General features: G+C 38.6%; 2 protein-coding genes across 9 annotated transcripts in view; both read right to left on the bottom strand.

Annotated features, from left to right (window-relative positions):
- Positions 1–2,168: 2,168 nt before the first annotated feature.
- On the bottom strand, positions 2,169–10,452 carry Magoh (mago homolog, exon junction complex subunit). The gene is made up of 5 exons (XM_015484976.2): positions 10,274–10,452; positions 8,159–8,217; positions 6,240–6,350; positions 4,403–4,485; positions 2,169–2,439 (listed from the first exon to the last, which is right to left on the bottom strand). The coding sequence occupies exons 1-5, from the start codon at positions 10,359–10,361 to the stop codon at positions 2,340–2,342; spliced, it is 441 nt and encodes a 146-aa protein (XP_015340462.1). The 5' UTR covers positions 10,362–10,452; the 3' UTR covers positions 2,169–2,339.
- A 6,114-nt stretch (positions 10,453–16,566) lies between these two features.
- The window catches only part of Lrp8 (LDL receptor related protein 8), a 76,009-nt gene continuing 73,181 nt past the window's right edge, over positions 16,567–19,394 (bottom strand). For all 8 annotated transcript variants that reach the window (XM_048815349.1, XM_048815350.1, XM_048815351.1 and 5 more), the window contains one exon: positions 16,567–18,048. In XM_048815349.1, coding sequence (XP_048671306.1) covers positions 18,010–18,048 — 39 coding nt within the window. In that variant the 3' untranslated portion in view covers positions 16,567–18,009. The remainder of the gene's footprint in view (positions 18,049–19,394) is intronic.

Here is a 19,394-nt window from a genome sequence, read left to right as displayed (position 1 = left end):
CTTAATACGATTCCTATAGCGCAAGAATTAAAATAAAGAATAAATGGATGGATTCAAACTAAAAAGCTTCTTCTCAGCAAAAGAAACAATCAGTAAAGTGAATAGAGGGCCTACAGCTTAGGTGCAAATCTTTACCACTTGCACATCAGATAGAGCACTAATCTCTAGGGTATATAAAGAACTCAAAAAGCTAAACACCAAACAAACGAATAACAACAACAAAAAAACCCCATAAATAACCCAATCAATGAATGGGCCAAGGAAGTGAATAGACATTTGTCAGAAGGTGATATACAATCAATCAACAAATATGTGAAAAAATGTTCAACATCTCTAGCAATTAGAGAAATGCAAATCAAAACTAACTCTAAGATTTCATTTCACTCCAGTCAGAATGGCAGCTATTAAGAATACAAACAACAGTAAGTGTTGGTGAGGATGAGGGGAAAAAGGCACACTCATACATACATACACGTGGGACTGTAAAATGGTGCAGCCAATATGGAAAACAGTATGGAGATTCCTTGGAAAACTGGGAATAAAACCACCTTTTGACCCAGCTATCCCACTCCTTGGTCTACACCCAAAGGACTTAAAAACAGGGACACAGCCACATCAATGTTTATTGCAGCACAATTCACAATAGCTAAACTGTGGAACCAACTTAGATGCCCTTCAGTAGATGAATGAATAAAGAAAATGTGGTATATATTCACAATGGAATATTACTCAATAATAAAAGAGAATAAAATCATGGCATTTGCAGGTAAATGGAGTTGGGGAATATAATGCTAAATTGAAGTAAGCCAATCCCAAAAAAACAAATCCCGAATGTTTTCTCTGATATAAGGAGGCTGATTCATAGTGGGGTTTGGAGGGGGAGGATGGGAGGATTAGATAAACTCTAGATAGGGGAAAGGGATGAGAGGGGAAGGGAGGGAGAATGGGGGTAGAAAAAGATGGTGGAATGAGATGGATATGATTACCTTAAATACATGTATGAAGACACGAATGGTGTGAATACACTTTGTATACAACCAGAGATATGAAAAATTGTGCTCCATATGTGTAATATGAATTATAATGCATTCTGCTGTCATATATAACAAATTAGAATAAAAAATTTTAAAAAAATGTGTTTTCAAAAAAACAAGGTATTTACCCCTACATTGAAATATAGATGTGTCTATAAAAGATATTTTAAAAAAACTCTAACCACAATTTTTTATTTTGGTACCAGGGATTGAACTCAGGCACTCAACCACTGAGCCACATCCGCAGCCCTATTTTGTATTTTATTTTGAGACTGGGTCTCAGAGTTGCTTAGTGCCTTGCTTTTGCTGAGGCTGGCTTTGAACCCACGATTCTCCTGCTTCAGTCTCCCAAGCTGCTGGGATTTCAGGTGTGTGCCACTGAACCCAGCCCCAACCACAATTTCATACCTAAAAAATTAACACTATTTCATTATTGTCTTCAAATACCAATGTTCAAATTTCCTGATTAATGTCAATTTGGGTCATGATCCAAATAATCCATACATTGCATGGACTGTGGGGTTTTTTGTTTTGGTAGTGCTAGGTAATGAATCCAGGTCCTTAGGGATATTAGGCAAGCACTCTACCACTAAACTACACCCAGCAATCAATGTGTCTTTTTAAATCTCCTTTATGCTTTTCTGTTCCATGACTTGTTTTTCTTGTAATTTATTATTTTTCTCGGTACCAGGAATTGAACTCAGGGGCACTCCACCACTGAGCCATATTCCCAGACCTTTCTGTATTTTATTTAAATACCTTATTGTATTATTTTATCGTAAGCCTTCTGGATCCCTAAAATCTTTGAACAGGGTCTCACTGAGTTGCTTAGCACCTTGCCATTGCTTAGGCTGGCTTTGAACTCACAATCCTCCTGCCTCAGCCTCTCAAACCGCTGGGATTATAATCGTGCGCCATGGTGCCCAGCTCTTGCAACTTATTTAAGAAGCCAGATCATTTGTTCAAGAATTTCTTTTCCTCTGAATATTATTAACTGGATTCTTACTCTGTTTTTAAACTTTTTTTCTCCATTTACTTGTTTCCTGTAAATGGTAGTTTCCAGAGAATTGGTAGATATTTTGGTAATACTTCCACACAATGTTGGTGTTTAACAAAGTAACCGAGGAATGCTCATATGTTCAGGTTTTTAATAAAATAAAAAATTGGATTTTATCACATATTTATTAAAGACAATCATTTACAGTTTATAAAAAAAATACTGCCTTGATATACACAAAAATCTCCTGATAGTGGTAATTAAAAACAACTACTTCCACCCCCCTCAGGTCCATACTAATATTTCATTTAAATTGGTTTAATTTTGAAGTGTAATCCAATAAGACTGAAGACCAAGCACTTCAGGTCCTGGACAAGATAATAAAATACTCGTAAGCCTTCTGGATCCCTAAAATGTAAGAGGGGAAAAAAATTAAAATGCTGAGAAAACCTGGCAAAAAAATCCCTCCAAAACATAACCCAATTAATAACCTGATTATTTATCTACCAAAATGCTTCTTGTGAAGCATTAAACCTTTGAACAGCCTAAAACCCATAAAGAAATATTACAAATATTAAAATGAAATATTATGAGGGCATTTAAATATGTTGTTTTTTGGGGGAGAGGGGTACCAGGGATTGAACCCAGGGGCACTCAACCACTAAGGCACACCTCCAGCCTATTTTGTATTTTATTTAGAGACAGGGTCCCACTGAATTGTTTAGTGACTCAATTTTGCTGAGGCTGGCTTTGAACTTATGATCCTCCTGCCTCACTCTCCTGAGCTGCTAGGATTATAGGCATGTGTCACCACACCCGGCTTGATATTTCCTTACTTCAGTGGCTCAGGAAGCTGAGGAAGAAGGACTGTGAGTTCAAAGCCAGTCTCAGCAAAAGCGAGGCGCTAAGCAACTCAGTGAGACCCTGTCTCTAAATAAAATACAAAATAGGGCTGGGGATGTGGCTCAGTGGTCGAGTACCCCTGAGTTCAATCCCCAGTACCTCTCCCACCCCCAAATCATGATTAATATAACATTTCAATATTTTTTATGCTTTTCAAAAACTGTATTTTTTAATGTACACACACAGCAAAAGACTAAAAAGATACATTTCAAGATATTAACAATGGCTAAGATTATGGGAAATTTTTTCCCTTCTTTTCTATTTTTTATATATTTCCTGTGCTTTCTACAATGAACATGTATTGCTTTCAGAATTAGAAACAACCTCCTCTCCCCTTTTTAAAGTGGTACTAAGCAGAACCAAGAGGCTGAATATTACTAGGCATCAATATCTAAGAACAAAAATACTGAAGGAAGACAATTAAACCCAACATTTACTAACAGTGATCCATAACTAATTCCAAATCCTTAAAACACAGGAGTCAAACAGGTTGTTGGATTCTAGACCCTTTAAAGCATATAGATTTGTATTGCAACATTGTAATTTGCCCCACTGACAATATGAATTTTTAAATTTAGATATTAAGAGATTTCAAATTTAACCAACACTTAAAGAGGTGCTGGGTTGAATGGTCAACAGTGACTGAGAAAGCTTCTCAGACTCGGATATGGTACAGTTTATTTCAAGAACTTCTTCATGCATACTTAATTTTCTATTCTGGCTGCTTTGATGCATTATTCTCTCTGTGTATATGTGTGTGATTGTGAGAGAGAGAGAGAGAGAGACTGAGAAAGTTTTAGTATCAATGACTGAAACAAGAAAAGTAACAGAAGTAGCCTTTAAAAATACAGCTGGCCCAAATCTGCAGAGGATCTTTATCATTCATGGGTCCAAACCACACATGGATCAAAATGTATTTAGGCCTATAATAGCAGATTTTTTTTCTCATTATTCCTTAAACAATACAGTATAACAACTATTTACATAGCATTTATCCTGTATTAGGTATTTTTTTTAATATATTTTTTTAGTTGTTGATAGACCTTTATTCATTTATTTATTTATTTTTATGTGGTGCTGAGGCTTGAACCTAGTGCCTCACATATGCTAGACAAGCGCTCTACCACTGAGCCACAACCCCAACCCTGTATTAAGTATTATAAATAACCTAGAGATGATTTAAAGTATACATGAAGATGTACATAAGCTATATGAATGTGTTAAACCATTTTATATGAGACTTAATCAACCACAGTTTTGGTGTCTACAGTGGGTCCTGGCACCAATCCCCTGGGGATACTGTGAAATGACTATAATGTGGAGTCCCTTTCTAATGAAGGGGACAAAGCTGCCCGGTTCTGTCTTGCAATTGCACCAGATCTTCCCATAATGGTCCCAATTTGGTTCAAGTTTCTTATTAATCTACTCCAAGATAGACATAGTGGATAAAAGGATCATACATACTTACTTAGATTGATTAACATCAATAAGGGAACCAATTTTTGATGTTGTGAAAGAAATGTGTTCATCTCCAATGACGATTTCAAGCTCCTAGAAACATTTAAAAAAATCTAAGTTGGGCGAGGCTGAAATGTTCATCAAGTACAAGGAAGGGGCTCACTACTTCCAAATCACTCAAACTCTACTATAGATGGCTACATAGAAAAAGTACCTTATTTTAAGCATTAAACTGTGATGGAAACAGAGATGATACTAGATAAGCCCTTGAGAAACTCATCTGCCTAGAGAGAGTAGTGTCTTCAAGGACAATCATGTGAGATTTAAATTTACATACCACTTTGTGAAGTGACGTGGATAGATATGGTATCCAACCTTTCTGGGCAACATGGAACAAGGAAAATTATCCTAGATCTTGGGTTTGATCTCAGCTTTGCTACTTACTAGCTGTATGACCTTGGGTTTCAATTTGTAAACAGTGACACAAATACCATAAACCTTCAAACTATCTATATGATTGCCTCCTCTTTGCCACGTATTGTTCTTAGTACTTAGGACAGATTAATAAAACCAAACCAAACACATAACTCTGTCTTTGAAGAACTTATATTCTTCCAGTGAGACCTTTTTTTCCCCACCTTCTTTTTAAAAAAATAAATATTAAAAAATCTATCTTCCATGCTTTTTCTTCTTTTGGTACTAGGGATTGAACCCAAGGGTGCCTTGACACTGAGTTACATCCCAGTCCTTTTTATTTTTTGAAGAAAAAAAAAAAAAAAATTATTTATTTTAGGTCTAAGTTGTGGAGGCTGGCCTTGAGCTTATGCTGTTCCTGCCTCAGCCTCCACCAGGTGCTGGGATTACAGGCATGCACCACCATATCTAGTGCCATCTCCCATTCTTTCTCCTTCCTCTGTCCCCTAAAGCTGGAGTGTATTCTTTCTACTTGTGATTTTAGATTTGGTAGTATGTTTTAAATCTATTTTATGTGGTCATACTACATGTATCTTTTTACTTTTTCCATTCAATATTGCTTTTTAGATTTTTCCATGTTGAGTTAACACAGATCTTATTCACTAGTTTTTAAAAATTTTTTTGGTATAAAAAACAATGTGACAAAATTCTTCTATGTATTTCCTTGCAGGTATGTGAAAATTTCCCTAGGAAAATTCCTAAAAGTAGGATAACAGTATTCTCAGGGGCTAGGGATAATAGTTCACTTGTAGAGCATCATAAAAATCAGTGGAATACACAAACAAATTTACATTTTTAAAGATCACAAGATTTTAGGATGGAAATGTGGGCTGTACAAGATGAGGAAAATCAAGGAAATCAATTAGAAATCTGGATTATGATGGCTGCAGTCAAGGAGAAATATCTTTTTGGTTAATTCAGTTAAATAAGACAATGGCTCTTATTTTTTTAATTCCCAAAACAATCTTTAGAATTTTATACACACACACACATATGTGTCATGAATTTAAATACATATAGTCACTTGCATGATTTCCTTCCATTAGGTTGTGAAATAACTATTTTTTATTTATCTCTATATCCCCACAATGCTTTGTCCAGAGAAGTTACTCAATATATGAGATAGAGAGCAAAGGTCTAAGAGGGAAGATCACAAGAAGCAATTCAGGGCTGGGCTCTGGGTAGCCTGCAACACCACTTGCTGTCTCTGGTCCTCTCTCTGGAATTAATGTTTCCTTAGACAAAATGCTAGTTATCTGTTTCATGCAAGGCTCAGTAATATGCACATATGCATGCACACATTAAGCAGAGCAGTAAATGTCATCTTTTTTGTAAGAATTCTGTATTACAAGGACAGTCAATAAAATACACACCTGCCGGCCTACTCGGTCAGGAGGAGGCCACAAAGCATCATCTTCTTTGGTAATTTCACTGTCATCAATTATTCTCTTCAATTCCTCCATCACACTTTTATGTACATAGGCCTGAAAGCAGGTTAAAAAACAGAACTTAGGTTGTATTTTTATGGAGTACTCTGACTCAGAGAAGATAAAAACAACAGCTCCTGAAGACCTATTTCTGTGCAGTTGAGCATGGTAGTGTATTAGCCTGGAAAACTGAGTGAGATCCTGTCTCAAAATAAAAAGCAAAAAGGTTGGGAATATAGCTCAGTGGTAAGGTACCCTGGGTTCAATCCTCAGTACCCCCCAAAAAACAAAACAAACTAAAAACACTTTGTATGCTAGCCCATGTTGAAAAAAAATGTAAGGATGCTGACAAGTATGGAAAAGTGTAAAATCAATTGCTCATTAAATAGTTATTACAATACATTGACTGTGGGCTGGAGTTGTAGCTCAGTGGTTGAGCACTTGCCTTGCAAGTGTGAGGCACTGGGTTCAATCCTAGCACTACATAAAAACAAATAAAGGCACTGAGTCCATATACAACTAAAAAAAAATTTTTAAAAATACATTGACTGTTAAGATATTTTCAAATGTAACAAAGTGGTAAAAGGAAAAAGTAGCTTTGACAAAGTCTTTCCATGTTGAGTTAACATAGATCTTATTCACTAGTTTTCATTTTTTTTTTGGTATAAAAAACAATGTGACAAATCATAACAGAATGAGAGTCCATGGAACAGTACTAAGGCATGCTGTGTTAGTCAGTTTTTCGTCACCATTACCAAAATACTTGATAAGAACTAGTTAGGGGAGAAAAAGTTTAATCTGGGCTCATGGTTTCAGAGGTTCAGTACGTGGTCAGCTAATCCCATTGCTCTGGGCCCTAGTTGAGGCAAAACTTCATGGGGGAAGGGCTTGGCAGAGGAAAGATGCCCACCAGGGAGGTGGGGAAGCAGAGGGAAGGGCATCGGGGAAGAGGCCACAGAGAAGATAAACCCTTCCAAAGCATGCCCTCAGTGACTTACCTCCTCCAGTCACAACACACCTGCCTATAATTACTGCTTAGTAATTCAAATTATAAGTCCACCAAATGGATTAATTTATACCAATGTGGTTATAGCTCTCAAAATCAAACCATTTCACCTCTAAACATTCCTGCATTACTACGTGATATTTCTTTGGGGTCAGGGGAGTATGACAAGCATCTCATATCCAAAGCATAATATATGCACAGATCTGAATTCCAGTTGTTAACCTCTTACTAGCAAGGATGACTGTGAACAGGCCCCATCTGGGCCTTCATTTTGTTATAAAGAGGATATAATACCTCCCATCACATGGGCTTATAATCAGGGTTAATAAGATCATATGTATAATCTTAACACCTGGTGCCAGGCATGGCATCTATCATGTATTCAATGATGCTAATTGCTTTCTATGCTCCCTTTTCACTTTCAGATGCAAATTAAATAGCTCTCTTCATTGAGGGCTATGTGCCGAGGAATATACCAACTGCTTTAAGAATAACATATTTAATTCTATGACAGTACTTGGAAAGGGACAATGATTTTATTATCCCTGTTTCTGAATATGAAGAAACAGAGACTTATCAAGTTCAGCCAGGAAACTTATCCAAGGTCACACAGGTTAGTAAGCAGCAGATTGAGGGATCCAACCAAGGCATACCAGGCTTCAAGTAGCTATCAGTAATTGATTCATAATTATAAAATAAAAACTGAAATACATAAATAAAATAAAAAAGAAATAATCTAGAAGCTGTTGACAGATATAGATCTACTTCCCCAGTCCTTAACTTTAAATACTATTCCTAGAAAGAGCAAAACCAATATAAGGCAGAAAGATAGACTGAAATGAAAATGAAAGGCTCATACCTCTTTTCTGATCATGACATCATTTTTGTAATTACTGTTGTTGGCATACCTCAATTTACCTGTAATAGGGAGAAAATAAATGCAATATACAGTAAAAACATATGAATAAAGCATTATTAGTCGACCGAGACTATTACCTGTTGCCTAAAATGTATCCTGTTTTTCAAAGGGGCTGTCAGATTTACTATGTATGCCTTGGAGTTTCAACACTACTAGCCTTTTCAGTTTGTCACTTCAGGTTACTAGCCTCCCAGCCAAAAATTCAGATAACACTGAACTACAGTTCAAGCAAAAGGCAACTACCTATGTAAAAGAATAAAAGCAGACTGTTTTGTGACTCAGACAAAGCACAGTTCTGCAGATTAATATTCTCAGCTGAAAATAAGGATTGTATTTGATAACTTACCTGCCAGAGGACATGTGAAGGCACATTGAAAACTGTAGGATGCTGTTTATATGTATTATCATACAACCATGTGACAATCTGATATTTCTGTGATGAAAAGAATGTGCTTTTATCATTGAACACATTTGGTACACAAGGCCCTCTGTGCATATGAAGAGTGAACAGGCTAGTTTGGGGAATATGGCAGGGATGAAGGAGAAGATAGAAAAAAAAACAGAAAACATGATTTCCCCCACTATGGAAGACACAGGTAAGAAGAGCCAAATAAAAAGCCTTTTCACTTTTTCTCTACTTCAAGTTTCATTTCATGTTACTTACAATGGATAATGTGATGCAGGAACAGATCTACATGGCTAGGTTAATCTAATACTTTGATACCATCAATGGTTTCCTTCTGCCTTCCTGACAAAACCAAACTCCTTATTATAGCAACTAAGCTGAACCCCTGCCTTTCTTTGTAACCTCTCTCCTACATAATCTTTAATCACAGCTGGTGTCAAACACGTTGTTTCTGCCTGAAACATCTCAAGCACTTTTTAGCTTTCAGCCTCTTTGCTGTGAATCGTCCAAAACACAACTCCTACACAATTCTGCACATCCTTCCAACTCAAGTTATAGTATGCAGGAAGTTTTCTCTGACCCTCAAGTTAGATTAGGTGCCTCCTCTTTGCTTCCAAAGTTTCCTTTGCTTCTTTATGCCACAACACCTAATACACCATTCTGTCACTGTTTGTTTACAAATCTATCTCCCTCACAGTTGAAGCTTGTCAGATTCATCTTTGTACCCTCATTTAGTTCAAATTTTCTATCATCTTTGACTCCTCTTTCCTCCACCAGTGTGCCTTCCAAATATTATCAGTCAAGCCTAATTGGTTCTGCACCCAACGCTATCCTAAATCTTCTCCATTTCTATTAATTTCTATTGGTACCCTAGTCCCAACCAACACTTCCTCATTAGTGACCATTTCCACTCTTGCCCATTCTGCACCCAATAGCTAGAATAAATTTTCAGGAATAGATAACATCTTTCCTTTGCTTCAAAATTTCCGACTGTGTCCTGCTGTATTTAGAAATCTAAACTCTTTACCATGGTCTATAAACACATAGTGTGGCCCCAACCTATCCGACATAATCTCCTACTATTGTCCTCAGAGCTCAACTATTGCTCAACCATCACACTGGCTATCTGAAACATGCCTGGCTTGTTCTTGCCCTTGACATTTGCTACTCCCTCTGTAAAGTGCTCTTCCTCCTGAGCTTCACGAGGCTAGCTCCTTCTTGACACCCAGGGCTCAGTTCCAATATCCACTCTTCAGAGAGCGCTCTAAAGGCTACCCTATCTTAAAGCAGCTCAACCAGCAATTATTTCAACATTTTGCCTTTTCAGGATCAATCGTCACTGTCTGGGATCATTTTGTGATCCCTCTCCCAGCGTTGAAACAGAAGTTCAGCGAGAGAATTAGTTTGTCTATCCTCGTTGCTGTATTCCTAGAGTGGAACACAGCAAATGTAAGCAAACCGGTCACAACTAGCACTAAACAGAAGCCGCTGCACACGGATAGAAAGAACCTAAGAGCGGAGAAAGAGGGTTCCTTCAGACCGGGTCTGCACGGGTCTCAGTCCCTTCCTCTAGTTCCCTGCCCATTCCGGACCCCAGGGATGCCCCCAGGCCTAGTCCCCACTCCAGGCGCGCGAGAAGCCGCTCTTACCGTCGGGTCGGAATTCAAACTCCAAGAACTCGTGGCCGAACTTGCCTTTGTGACCCACGTAGTAACGTAGATAAAAGTCACTCTCCATGCCTAGCAAAATGGAACTAAGACCGAACTTCAGAAGCGAACCACAATGCCGCGGTCGGCGGCAGGTAATGACGTTTACGGTGGCGCGCGGAAGTGACGTCAAGAAAAGGGCGTGCTCGCGGTGTCTAGGTCCCTCCTCCCCGGAGGTGGGGAAAAGCTTGTCCCTCTTTTCCACCCCGGGCGGGAAAGTGGAAGAACTTCTTTGTGTGTTTTGGGAAATGAGGTGGAAGTTGCCGGCGGTCGTCGTGCTTCTTCTTCAGGGACTGGCGACCTCATTTAAAGACTGGGAGCCCGGGACTTCGATCCTGGGTCCCGCCATTTTAAAGGACACCGACTCATGAGTCGGAGAAGATTCCTTACTGTCTCTGGATCTAGGTTATCTCAACAGTAAAATGAGCAAAATGACCGACTTCCCAGGAGAAAGCCGTGCACTATGATGTGTGTGTAAATTGTCTTCAAACTTCTGTTAAGAAAACGTTCTCAGTGACGCCTTCCCCGAATCCACAGTGCAGATTACCTGGAACTAACTCGCCTAGACTAATTCCTGTTCTTCCCCCTTTTATTTTTCTCTCTCTCCCTGCTTCACTGGTCTCTAGAATAGGTACCTTAAGGGGAAGTTAAACGGTATACCTGATTTCTCAGGGATTCTCAGCCCAGGCTGCATGTTGGAATCATGTTCCATTGGCGCCTTTAAAAAAATATAAACTCCTGGACCCACCCCAAACTCATATCTCCAATGGAGAATCTGGAAGTTGCTTTTTTGTAGAGCTCCCTAGGTAGGTCAAGGTAGGTGACCAGCGCCCAGAAGGCTATCTTTTCCGGTGAGAGTTGTTGACATCCGAAAGTTTTCTAGCTCAGCTAAGGTTTGTGTAGGCCAAGGACGATGAAAATCCTAATTATAGAAGCATGGTTTAGCCATCCAAGTTCCAGCTATAGAGAGAATGGTTCTAGAGATGGTGCTAAGATGACATCGTTATTTGGGCCTGGAGACTCTCTAATTGTATAGTGTTCTGTAAATCCTGTAAATTCTTAATAAATTCTTATTCCCAAACTACACTTTTCTCCCTGAAGAAGCATTGGTAGCAGAGTGTAGAGTGGGTTTAGAGGCTGAGGGAATCACTGGAGACTGAGGTTAAAATAATTCCTTAACAGTGAGTCACTGTAACCATAGGTGAACAGGTTCAACTTTCTGAAACTCAGTTGCATTATCTTTAAAATGAGCATAATAGGACTGGAAATGTAGCTCAGTGATAGAGTGCTTGGTCTAGCATGTGGGAGGCTCTGGGTTTGATCCCTAGTACAGCAAAATGATAAATGTATAAAAAATAAGAACCTAATAATACTGTGTACCTGGAAGCACTATTATAAGGATAAGAAAGAATGTGTTAGAAAATATTTTGCCAACTGTAAATTGCTATAGTCATGAGGCTTTTTGTGTTTGTGTGTTTGTGGTGCTGGGGATTGAACCCTGGGCCTTGTGCATGCAAGACAAGAACTCTGCTAACTGAGCTATATCCCCAGCCCATCATGAGGCATTTTTTATTACAAAGCACTGGACAGGAGTGGTAACAAGGGAATTTTATGAAAAGAGAGGGGAACCACTAGGTATTTGGCACTGAATACATGTCAGCTCCTAGGCTGAGCCCATTTACATGTGCTTGTTCTTTGAATCATCAGTCTTTTTTTAAAAAATATTTTTTTAATTATTGATATACCTTTATTATTTATTTATTTATTTGTGGTGCTGAGGATGGAACTCAGTGCCTCACACATGCCAGGCAAGTGCTCTGCCACTGAGCCACAACCCCAGCCCCCATTGTAACAGTCTTGAGGTGATAGTTAGAGTTAGGCCATTTGTCATATGGTTATTTTCCTACAATGAAATTATAAAAACTCTTAAGGGGCAAATCTAGGCATCTATGGACATGGCAAATAACAAAAGTACTAAAAAATTTAAAGGACACTTGACCTTGTTAGCCTATAAAGTAATCCAGGTGTTTGGACATGAGATAACATTGAATAGCTGAAAGAGCATGACATGCATGTCTGCAGTGCCTGAATTCAGCATTATTTGTCTACACCGTGTCATGTGCTGAGGATATGATGTGAAAGAACAAATCTTTATAGAGCTTGCAGAGAATGCAGTTGAGCACACAAGAAGGCATAAGGTAGGAATAAGGGTTATCAATAGAGGAAGTACAGAGGCGCTTGACCACTGAGTCACATCCCAAGTCCATTTTTGTATTTATTCACTGAATTGCTTAGCACTTTGTCTTTGCTGAGGCTGGCTTTGAACTCGTGTTCCTCCTGTCTCAGCCTCCTGAGCCGCTAGGATTACAGGCATGTACCACTGCACCCAGCGAGACCCTTACTCTTATTAAAGGGTTTGGGTTAACCCAAGAATATTGGGTTTTAATGCCAAGGAAGAAGTTGAAGGGCTTTAATCAGGAAAGTGGAAAGTAATGGTGGTGACATGACCTATTGTATTTTTAGAGAAATCACTTTGGCTGCCATGTTGTAGGTTAGATTGGAAAATGAAAAACTGAAAGTTGAAATTTGGATATAGTCGTTAAAGTATTCTATGAGGGTGGTAATATAAGATAATGATGACCCATAGTCAGGTAGTGACAAAAGAAATAGAAAAATGGGTGGGTTTAATTTAAGAGGTAAGTAAAGAAGACTAAGATATGGCCAGAGAGGTCTGGGAAAAACCATGAGTATGGTGTTTAAGAGTTTGCCAATAAGGAGTGGTCAATTGTGTTAAATATGGCTTCCAGGTCCAGGAAGTTAAGAACTGAAAGCATTTACAACATTTATAGTGAAGGAGATCCTGGATCAACTTGGTGAAAGCAATCTCAATGACATAGGAGTTAAGTGTCAGGACAGAAGTACTGGGATGCAAATAGGCAAAAATTATTATAGAAGCACAGAGTTGAGTTACAGAATAAGAAAACAGGGAAGCTTCCTGGAGGAGGCATTACCTAAGTGGAGTACTCAGGGATAAATAGGAGTTAGTCAGAAAGAGGCAGAAAAAGAAAATCCAGGCAGAGAATCATGTGCGCATGCTCTTTGGGTCTACGAAAAATAACTGTGTGACTTTGGGCAATTACTTCACCCATTTCCTCATTTATAAAATAGGGATGGGTAGTCCTGATAGTATTTATCTTATAGGGTTGTTGCCAAGATTGAGATGATTTATGTAGAATACCTGAGACATAATAGGGACTCAATTACTGATAGTTCATTTCCCCACCCGCCCCAATTAAAGCATCACAATGGACAATTTTTAAAAATGAATTTAATCTCTCTCTAGAAACATTGTATTGATTTTACAAATGTCTACATTTGGTTTTCAGTTCACCAAGATGATGTCAGTACAGCTAGGGAGATGCAGCACACACCTTCACTCCCTCTGTCTCTGGAAGAGAAACCAGATTGTAGAGGGCATGGAGTACAGAAGCTAACAGAACTCGAAATGGTAAGACAAAAAGAGCAGAAACAGTTGGTGTGACCAAACATTCTAACATGCCCGACTGTTACATCAAATACAGTAATTTGGGGATTGGAAGGAGACAAACAAGGAAAATCCACTCAGATAAAAGATGATGGAGTTTGCAAACCAGTACTTTACCTCAAATTGACAATTAGTATAGAACAAAATGCTATTTTAAAAGCACATGGTTTGTACAGGTATTTGTTTTTTTGTAATTTTTGTAAAAAAGTATCAAAACTGTGTCTTTAAATATATATATATATATATATTTATACAGGTGGCTTTTTAAAAATTATTTTTATAGCACAAAGTGTTTGCAAATGCAGAGGGTTTCTGCCAATTCTTGACTGTGCACATGGTGCATAGCCTGAATGAAGAGCTTCCTGATTTTTTTATATTAATTGAAAATTTTGAAGCTATAATTCCTCCACCTTCTAAATTCTTCATATCCTGTAATTTCCCAATATCCTAAAAATATAGTGTGAGAAGACTCTGATATTATCTTCATGCATTTATGGGAAAGGAAATTTTCTCTGAAATGTTTTAACTGCTAACTCATTTATATTCTGTGACGAGCGCATGGCCAGTTTTGGTGTGGATTGTATTTCTGTGGGATGCGAATGGCCCTCCCCATTCCCGCTAGTGCCTGACTGTACAGTGACTAGGATCTCCTTTCCAGACTCCACATCTTTAAAACTTCTAGTTTTCTCACAGTTGAGAAAAATCTAAGAGGCTCTTTTTTTTTTTTTTTTTTAAGAGTGAGAGGGAGAGAATTTTCCAATATTTATTTCTTAGTTCTTGGAGGACACAACACCTTTGTTTGCATGTGGTGCTGAGGATCGAACCCGGGCCGCACGCATGCCAGGCGAGTGTGCTACCGCTTGAGCCACATCCCCAGCCCCTCTAAGAGGCTCTTGACAACATGGCATGCTTCCATGAAAATCACATTGCCTTTATATTAGTTTTCATCAACCATATTAAGAAACCTCTAATTCAAGTTTATGAAATGCAGTCAACATTTCCCTTTGGCCACTGGAAACTTGAGGCTGAATAATGTCACGTCTGCAAAGTGCTGGCAATGCATCTTACATTTTCCATGGTGTACTTAGTGCCTTGTTCACAATAATGACCAAGAAATGTTTAATTAAATCAGAAATTAAATATAAGTATTTTATAAAGTGCTTATGTTGAACCTGACTCCATCCAGCCTCATTTCTTGCTAAGTCATGGTGAGTCTTTTATTCCAGTTACAATGAACTACGTGCAGTTCCTTAAAGTCTCCATGCTGATTCATGCCTCTGTGTCTTTGCAGTTTCTTCTGCCAGAAGCAGTCTGGACGCTCCTTCTTAATTTTGAGACTTAGCTTAAGGTCACTTCTCCTATGAATGCATCATTCTTCATCTCCTCAGGTAGAATGACCCCTCTCTCCTTGTCCCTAATGGTACTCTAAATTGAAATCTCTTCCCTTTTTGTTTCTACATGTCTCCCTCTGCTGCTGCTGTGAGCTTCACAAGGACAGAAAATATTTGATTGACCTTTACATCTGCAGTTCCTGGCATACAGTTGGCAACTAGTGAATGATTTTAGGGGATGAATATGCTGCAGTCACATAGAGATAACTGAAGAGATCAGTAGTACTTATTGCCATATATTTAAATCCCATCTTATTCTCTTTTTGCCAGTTGAGGTTATTTTAGTCTGTTTTATATATAATCATGCTATCAAGAATAAATATTAAATAAAGTTTTTGTTTTCCCTGTTTCTAGAAGACCATTTCTGCCAGTGCCTTGGTAAATCCACTAGAAAGATAGCTACAGATAGAAAGCATGTTTGATACGGTGTTTAGATAGCTTCAGGATGTCTCCTGGAGAAGGAAAGGGAGGAAAAGGACTAGGCTGGCTTCTTTAAATAAAGGAAATATTGTCTTGATGAAATTTTTGCCCTTTTGGCATTACCTGCAAGTTTTCTTCAGCTCTATCATCCAATGAGTCTGTGATCTGTTATTGGCTGTAGATAAATATACACAGGAACAAAAGGCAACAGAATTGTAACTGCACCTCAAAATAAGGCCCAAAAAGCCTCCAAAAATAGGAGGAGAGTGGATTTGACTCCTCAGATGTCATGATCCAACACAGGACTCTCCATTTATTTCTTGTAGGTTATTCTCATAGCTGAATTTCTCAGGACCATCAACACAAGTACATCATGAGGAAGTTGTAAAACAATGTCCAAGCTCTGGAACAGTTGTTTAAGAATTTAAACAAGATTAGGAGACCATTAGTAGAGCAAAGTCCTAGGAACAGAATTATAGAACTGTAGATTGTCTGCCTGGAGATTTTAAAGGGCATCAAGTTCATGAGACATCCAAGCTTCACTGAGTTGGGGGCGTCTGGAGGGTGGGAGTGGGGAGACATTTGCTTCAGAGTGTCAGGTTCCAGGTATGTTAAGGTTAGATACATGTCCTCTGCTCCCACGTAAGCCAAACACTTCCATGTTGTATGTGTCCCTGGTTGTGAGAGGGAGTGAAGTGGCGGAACAGCAGAGTGAAGGAAAGACCATACTTTGGATGAGACTGAATTCCTTCTGTGACTGTAGGATTGTTTCTGATGGTAGATCCCACAGATAAAAAACAGTACTTCTCTCCACCTGCCCCAAGGCCCAGGAAAAGCGAGCAGGAAGGAGGTGTCCATAATGAAAAAAAGATCTATACATATAACCAGAGTATTTCCTTTTATTTACAAACCAGTAAACCAAATCCCTGTGTGAACATATATAGCCAATATGTTGTACTATTTTGTATGCCACTTCCCCTCAAATATGACTTCAGGTTTAACCACTTCAAGTTTTTCTGATTTAAGCCAAGATTTAGTTTCATCTCTATGCTCAAATGATGGTAAGAAACCTATTAATTTCTTTAAACTGTTTTCCCCACCTAAAGAAAATGGTAGAAAGTGAAGGGAAAGAACAAACAGAGATGTAACAAAACCTATTCCACCACCGTTATCTTCACCCACAGCATGTCTCAGAGTTCAGTGCCTGAGTGAGTCTCTATAGTAAACATGGGCTGTTCTGAAAATGTCTCCACTTAGCTAAATAAGTTAGGATGGCAGCCTTCAGGGTGCTTCAGAGGAAGCTTACTGAATTCAACCCCAGTGTCCTGAAGGAAACTGAAGACATTACTCGAAGAGCTGAACTTAACAAGGACTTGCTGAGGTTTAGGCATGTTCTTTCTTGAACTCATGAATACTTCTGGCACTATGTATAATATCTGTACACTGACCTTAGCCACAGACAAGAAGCCCCAGATGAGCTGAAAGGCTTTTCCTGGTTTATTGGGGTCTCAGGAATAGCCAGAGGTAAAAAGATCTGTCTCTTCACACCACATATTTGTACAAACCTTGGTATCTGTTTTCTGAGCCAAATTTCCAAAGGTTTCTCTGAAAACTACAGATACCCCTCTTGTGGACTATTTTAAAATAAATCTATTTTTATGATTTGAACAGTAACTAGAGGTGTGTCTCTTCTCTGCAGATTTCTCTCTCACACATACATAAACACACACACAGAGTCTGTGTGGTGGGCCAGTCATACCAAAAATAAATACTTTCACTTCTCTAAATGTTTTATGGAACTAATGTCATTTTTGAAATATGTTAATAAATAATCTAAATGGGGGAGGGAGTTGAAGTGTTTGTTCTTTTTTACTTATGTTGATGGATAGCCACAAAGCATTATCATTGTATTTACAAAAAACCAAAACCCCCAAACCCAAAAAATCCCCCCAAATCAAACATCCTCTGTAAATATAGTATTTAAATGATGAGTAAGGTACTGTACCATCGGCCCCTGTTTGGTTATGTACAGCAGGTTAGTCACTCAGCAGTAGCCATTCCATGAATTCCTCATGGGTAGTGCAACGAGTTAAAAAGTGTATAAAACATTATACATATAAAAACTCTCACATCCTTTGGATGTTTGCAGTTCATCATAACTTTGTGGTTACCTTTTCTGCAACATAAATTAAAAAAAAAGTTACACATCCACACGCTCACTCACACAGACCATATGTAGAAACCCATTCATCCAATCATACACCATCCAGAGAGAGTAGTGCATGGGACCGAGCTCCATGAGGCACGAAGGGGTGGTCCCATCCTCAGGGCAGTCCATCATCTTCAAGGCTTAATGCCACTCGCTGGGGAGATAGACCAAAGAAATCATCATTAGATCCATAAGAGCTACTATTTATTATCTACAAAGTACCAGTCATATTATTACTTTATGGGTATTAGCTCACATAATCTTCAAACTATGCTGAGACAAGATTTATCATATTTTGCAGTTGAGAAAACAGACTCCATGAACTTATGTACTGTTTGATCTGGATCACGTAGCAAGTGGCTGAACTAAGTTTGATACCAGGTCTGAGTAAGTCCAGAGCTGTCGCTATTTTCATCATTCTATTCTGTCTCTGTAAAGCAGGGTGGCAGAGATCTAAACTTTCTTCTCTTCCACGATTCAAGGTTGGGTCAACTTAAGTGGATCAGATCTGTAAAACATTAAATCCTTGACTTTTAGTGACTTGTCTCCAGAATGCTAATCACAATTAGTTTGTAACATGCTGCACCCTCCCAACTGATTAAACAGAATTGGAAGGAAGTGCAAGTCATTAAATTCAGTCCCTGTCTTCCTTATCCCTGCTTTCCAGTCACAGGATATAGACTCCCCTCTGCCACAAATGCTAACCACTAGATAGTGAGCCCACTAACCCTTCAGCCAGTAACCCCTTGTGGACAGTGGATTTAAATTCTTTCCTATACTGATGTGAAAGTTGTGTCTTTATATCTTATGTGATTCCCTGATTCTATGCCTTAGACTCAAAAACTGAGTTCTACACAGGACAATCCTGGTAGAATTCTGGTTCTGCCACTTCCTGGCTATGATCTTGGACAAGTTATTCACTTTCTATGAGTCTCCAGTTTTTTCTTTGAAATTTGTAGATAATGTGTGAATTCCTTCCCTTCATTCTGTTTTTTGTCTCTAGGATACACATCTAGCTTTCCACAACTGGTCCTGATATAATCATGTTTGTTATTCTTCCATTTCCTCCTTTGGACAGACCCTAGTTTCATTTTCTCACAGCTATGTGAGTTTAAGCTGGCCACTTGACTTTTCTGGGACTTTATCTGTCAAATGGAAATAAAAGGACCTACCTTATAGGGCTGATGTGGAACCAAATGAAATAATTCATGCATAGTGTTTAATATAGGACTTCATCCACATGGGATCTGGAGAATTCTAGATCAGCCTAACCAGTGTAAGTATCTTCCATCTCTGAACATTCTACATGTGATAAAAAGCAATTCCACTGCCTTTCAAGTCATCTTTGGCTTATTTGTGGTTTTCTGTGAATGCCATGCTCCACTAACAGACCTTTGAGACCATCTTATTCTAGTCCTGCCACCCTCCCACTCTAGTCAAGACAGATCTCTAAGGCCAAGATAGGTCCTCATAGTGATGGCAGAACTACCTGAGAAAGGG

The sequence above is a fragment of the Marmota marmota genome, unplaced genomic scaffold, assembly GCF_001458135.2.
Source record: "Marmota marmota marmota unplaced genomic scaffold, marMar, whole genome shotgun sequence".
In the NCBI taxonomy this organism is placed as follows: domain Eukaryota; kingdom Metazoa; phylum Chordata; class Mammalia; order Rodentia; family Sciuridae; genus Marmota; species Marmota marmota.
The sequence above is the reverse complement of the archived record's forward strand: the minus strand, read 5'-3'. Positions and strand labels throughout refer to the sequence as shown.

Coding starts and splice junctions, on each gene's coding strand:
- Magoh (XM_015484976.2), bottom strand. CDS start 10,361: ATGGAGAGTGACTTTTATCTACGTTACTACGTGGGTCACAAAGGCAAG. Junction 8,218..10,273: donor GTTTGAATTCCGACCCGACG/GTAAGAGCGGCT, acceptor TCCCTATTACAG/GTAAATTGAGGTATGCCAAC. Junction 4,486..6,239: donor CTGACCGAGTAGGCCGGCAG/GTGTGTATTTTA, acceptor AAATGTTTCTAG/GAGCTTGAAATCGTCATTGG.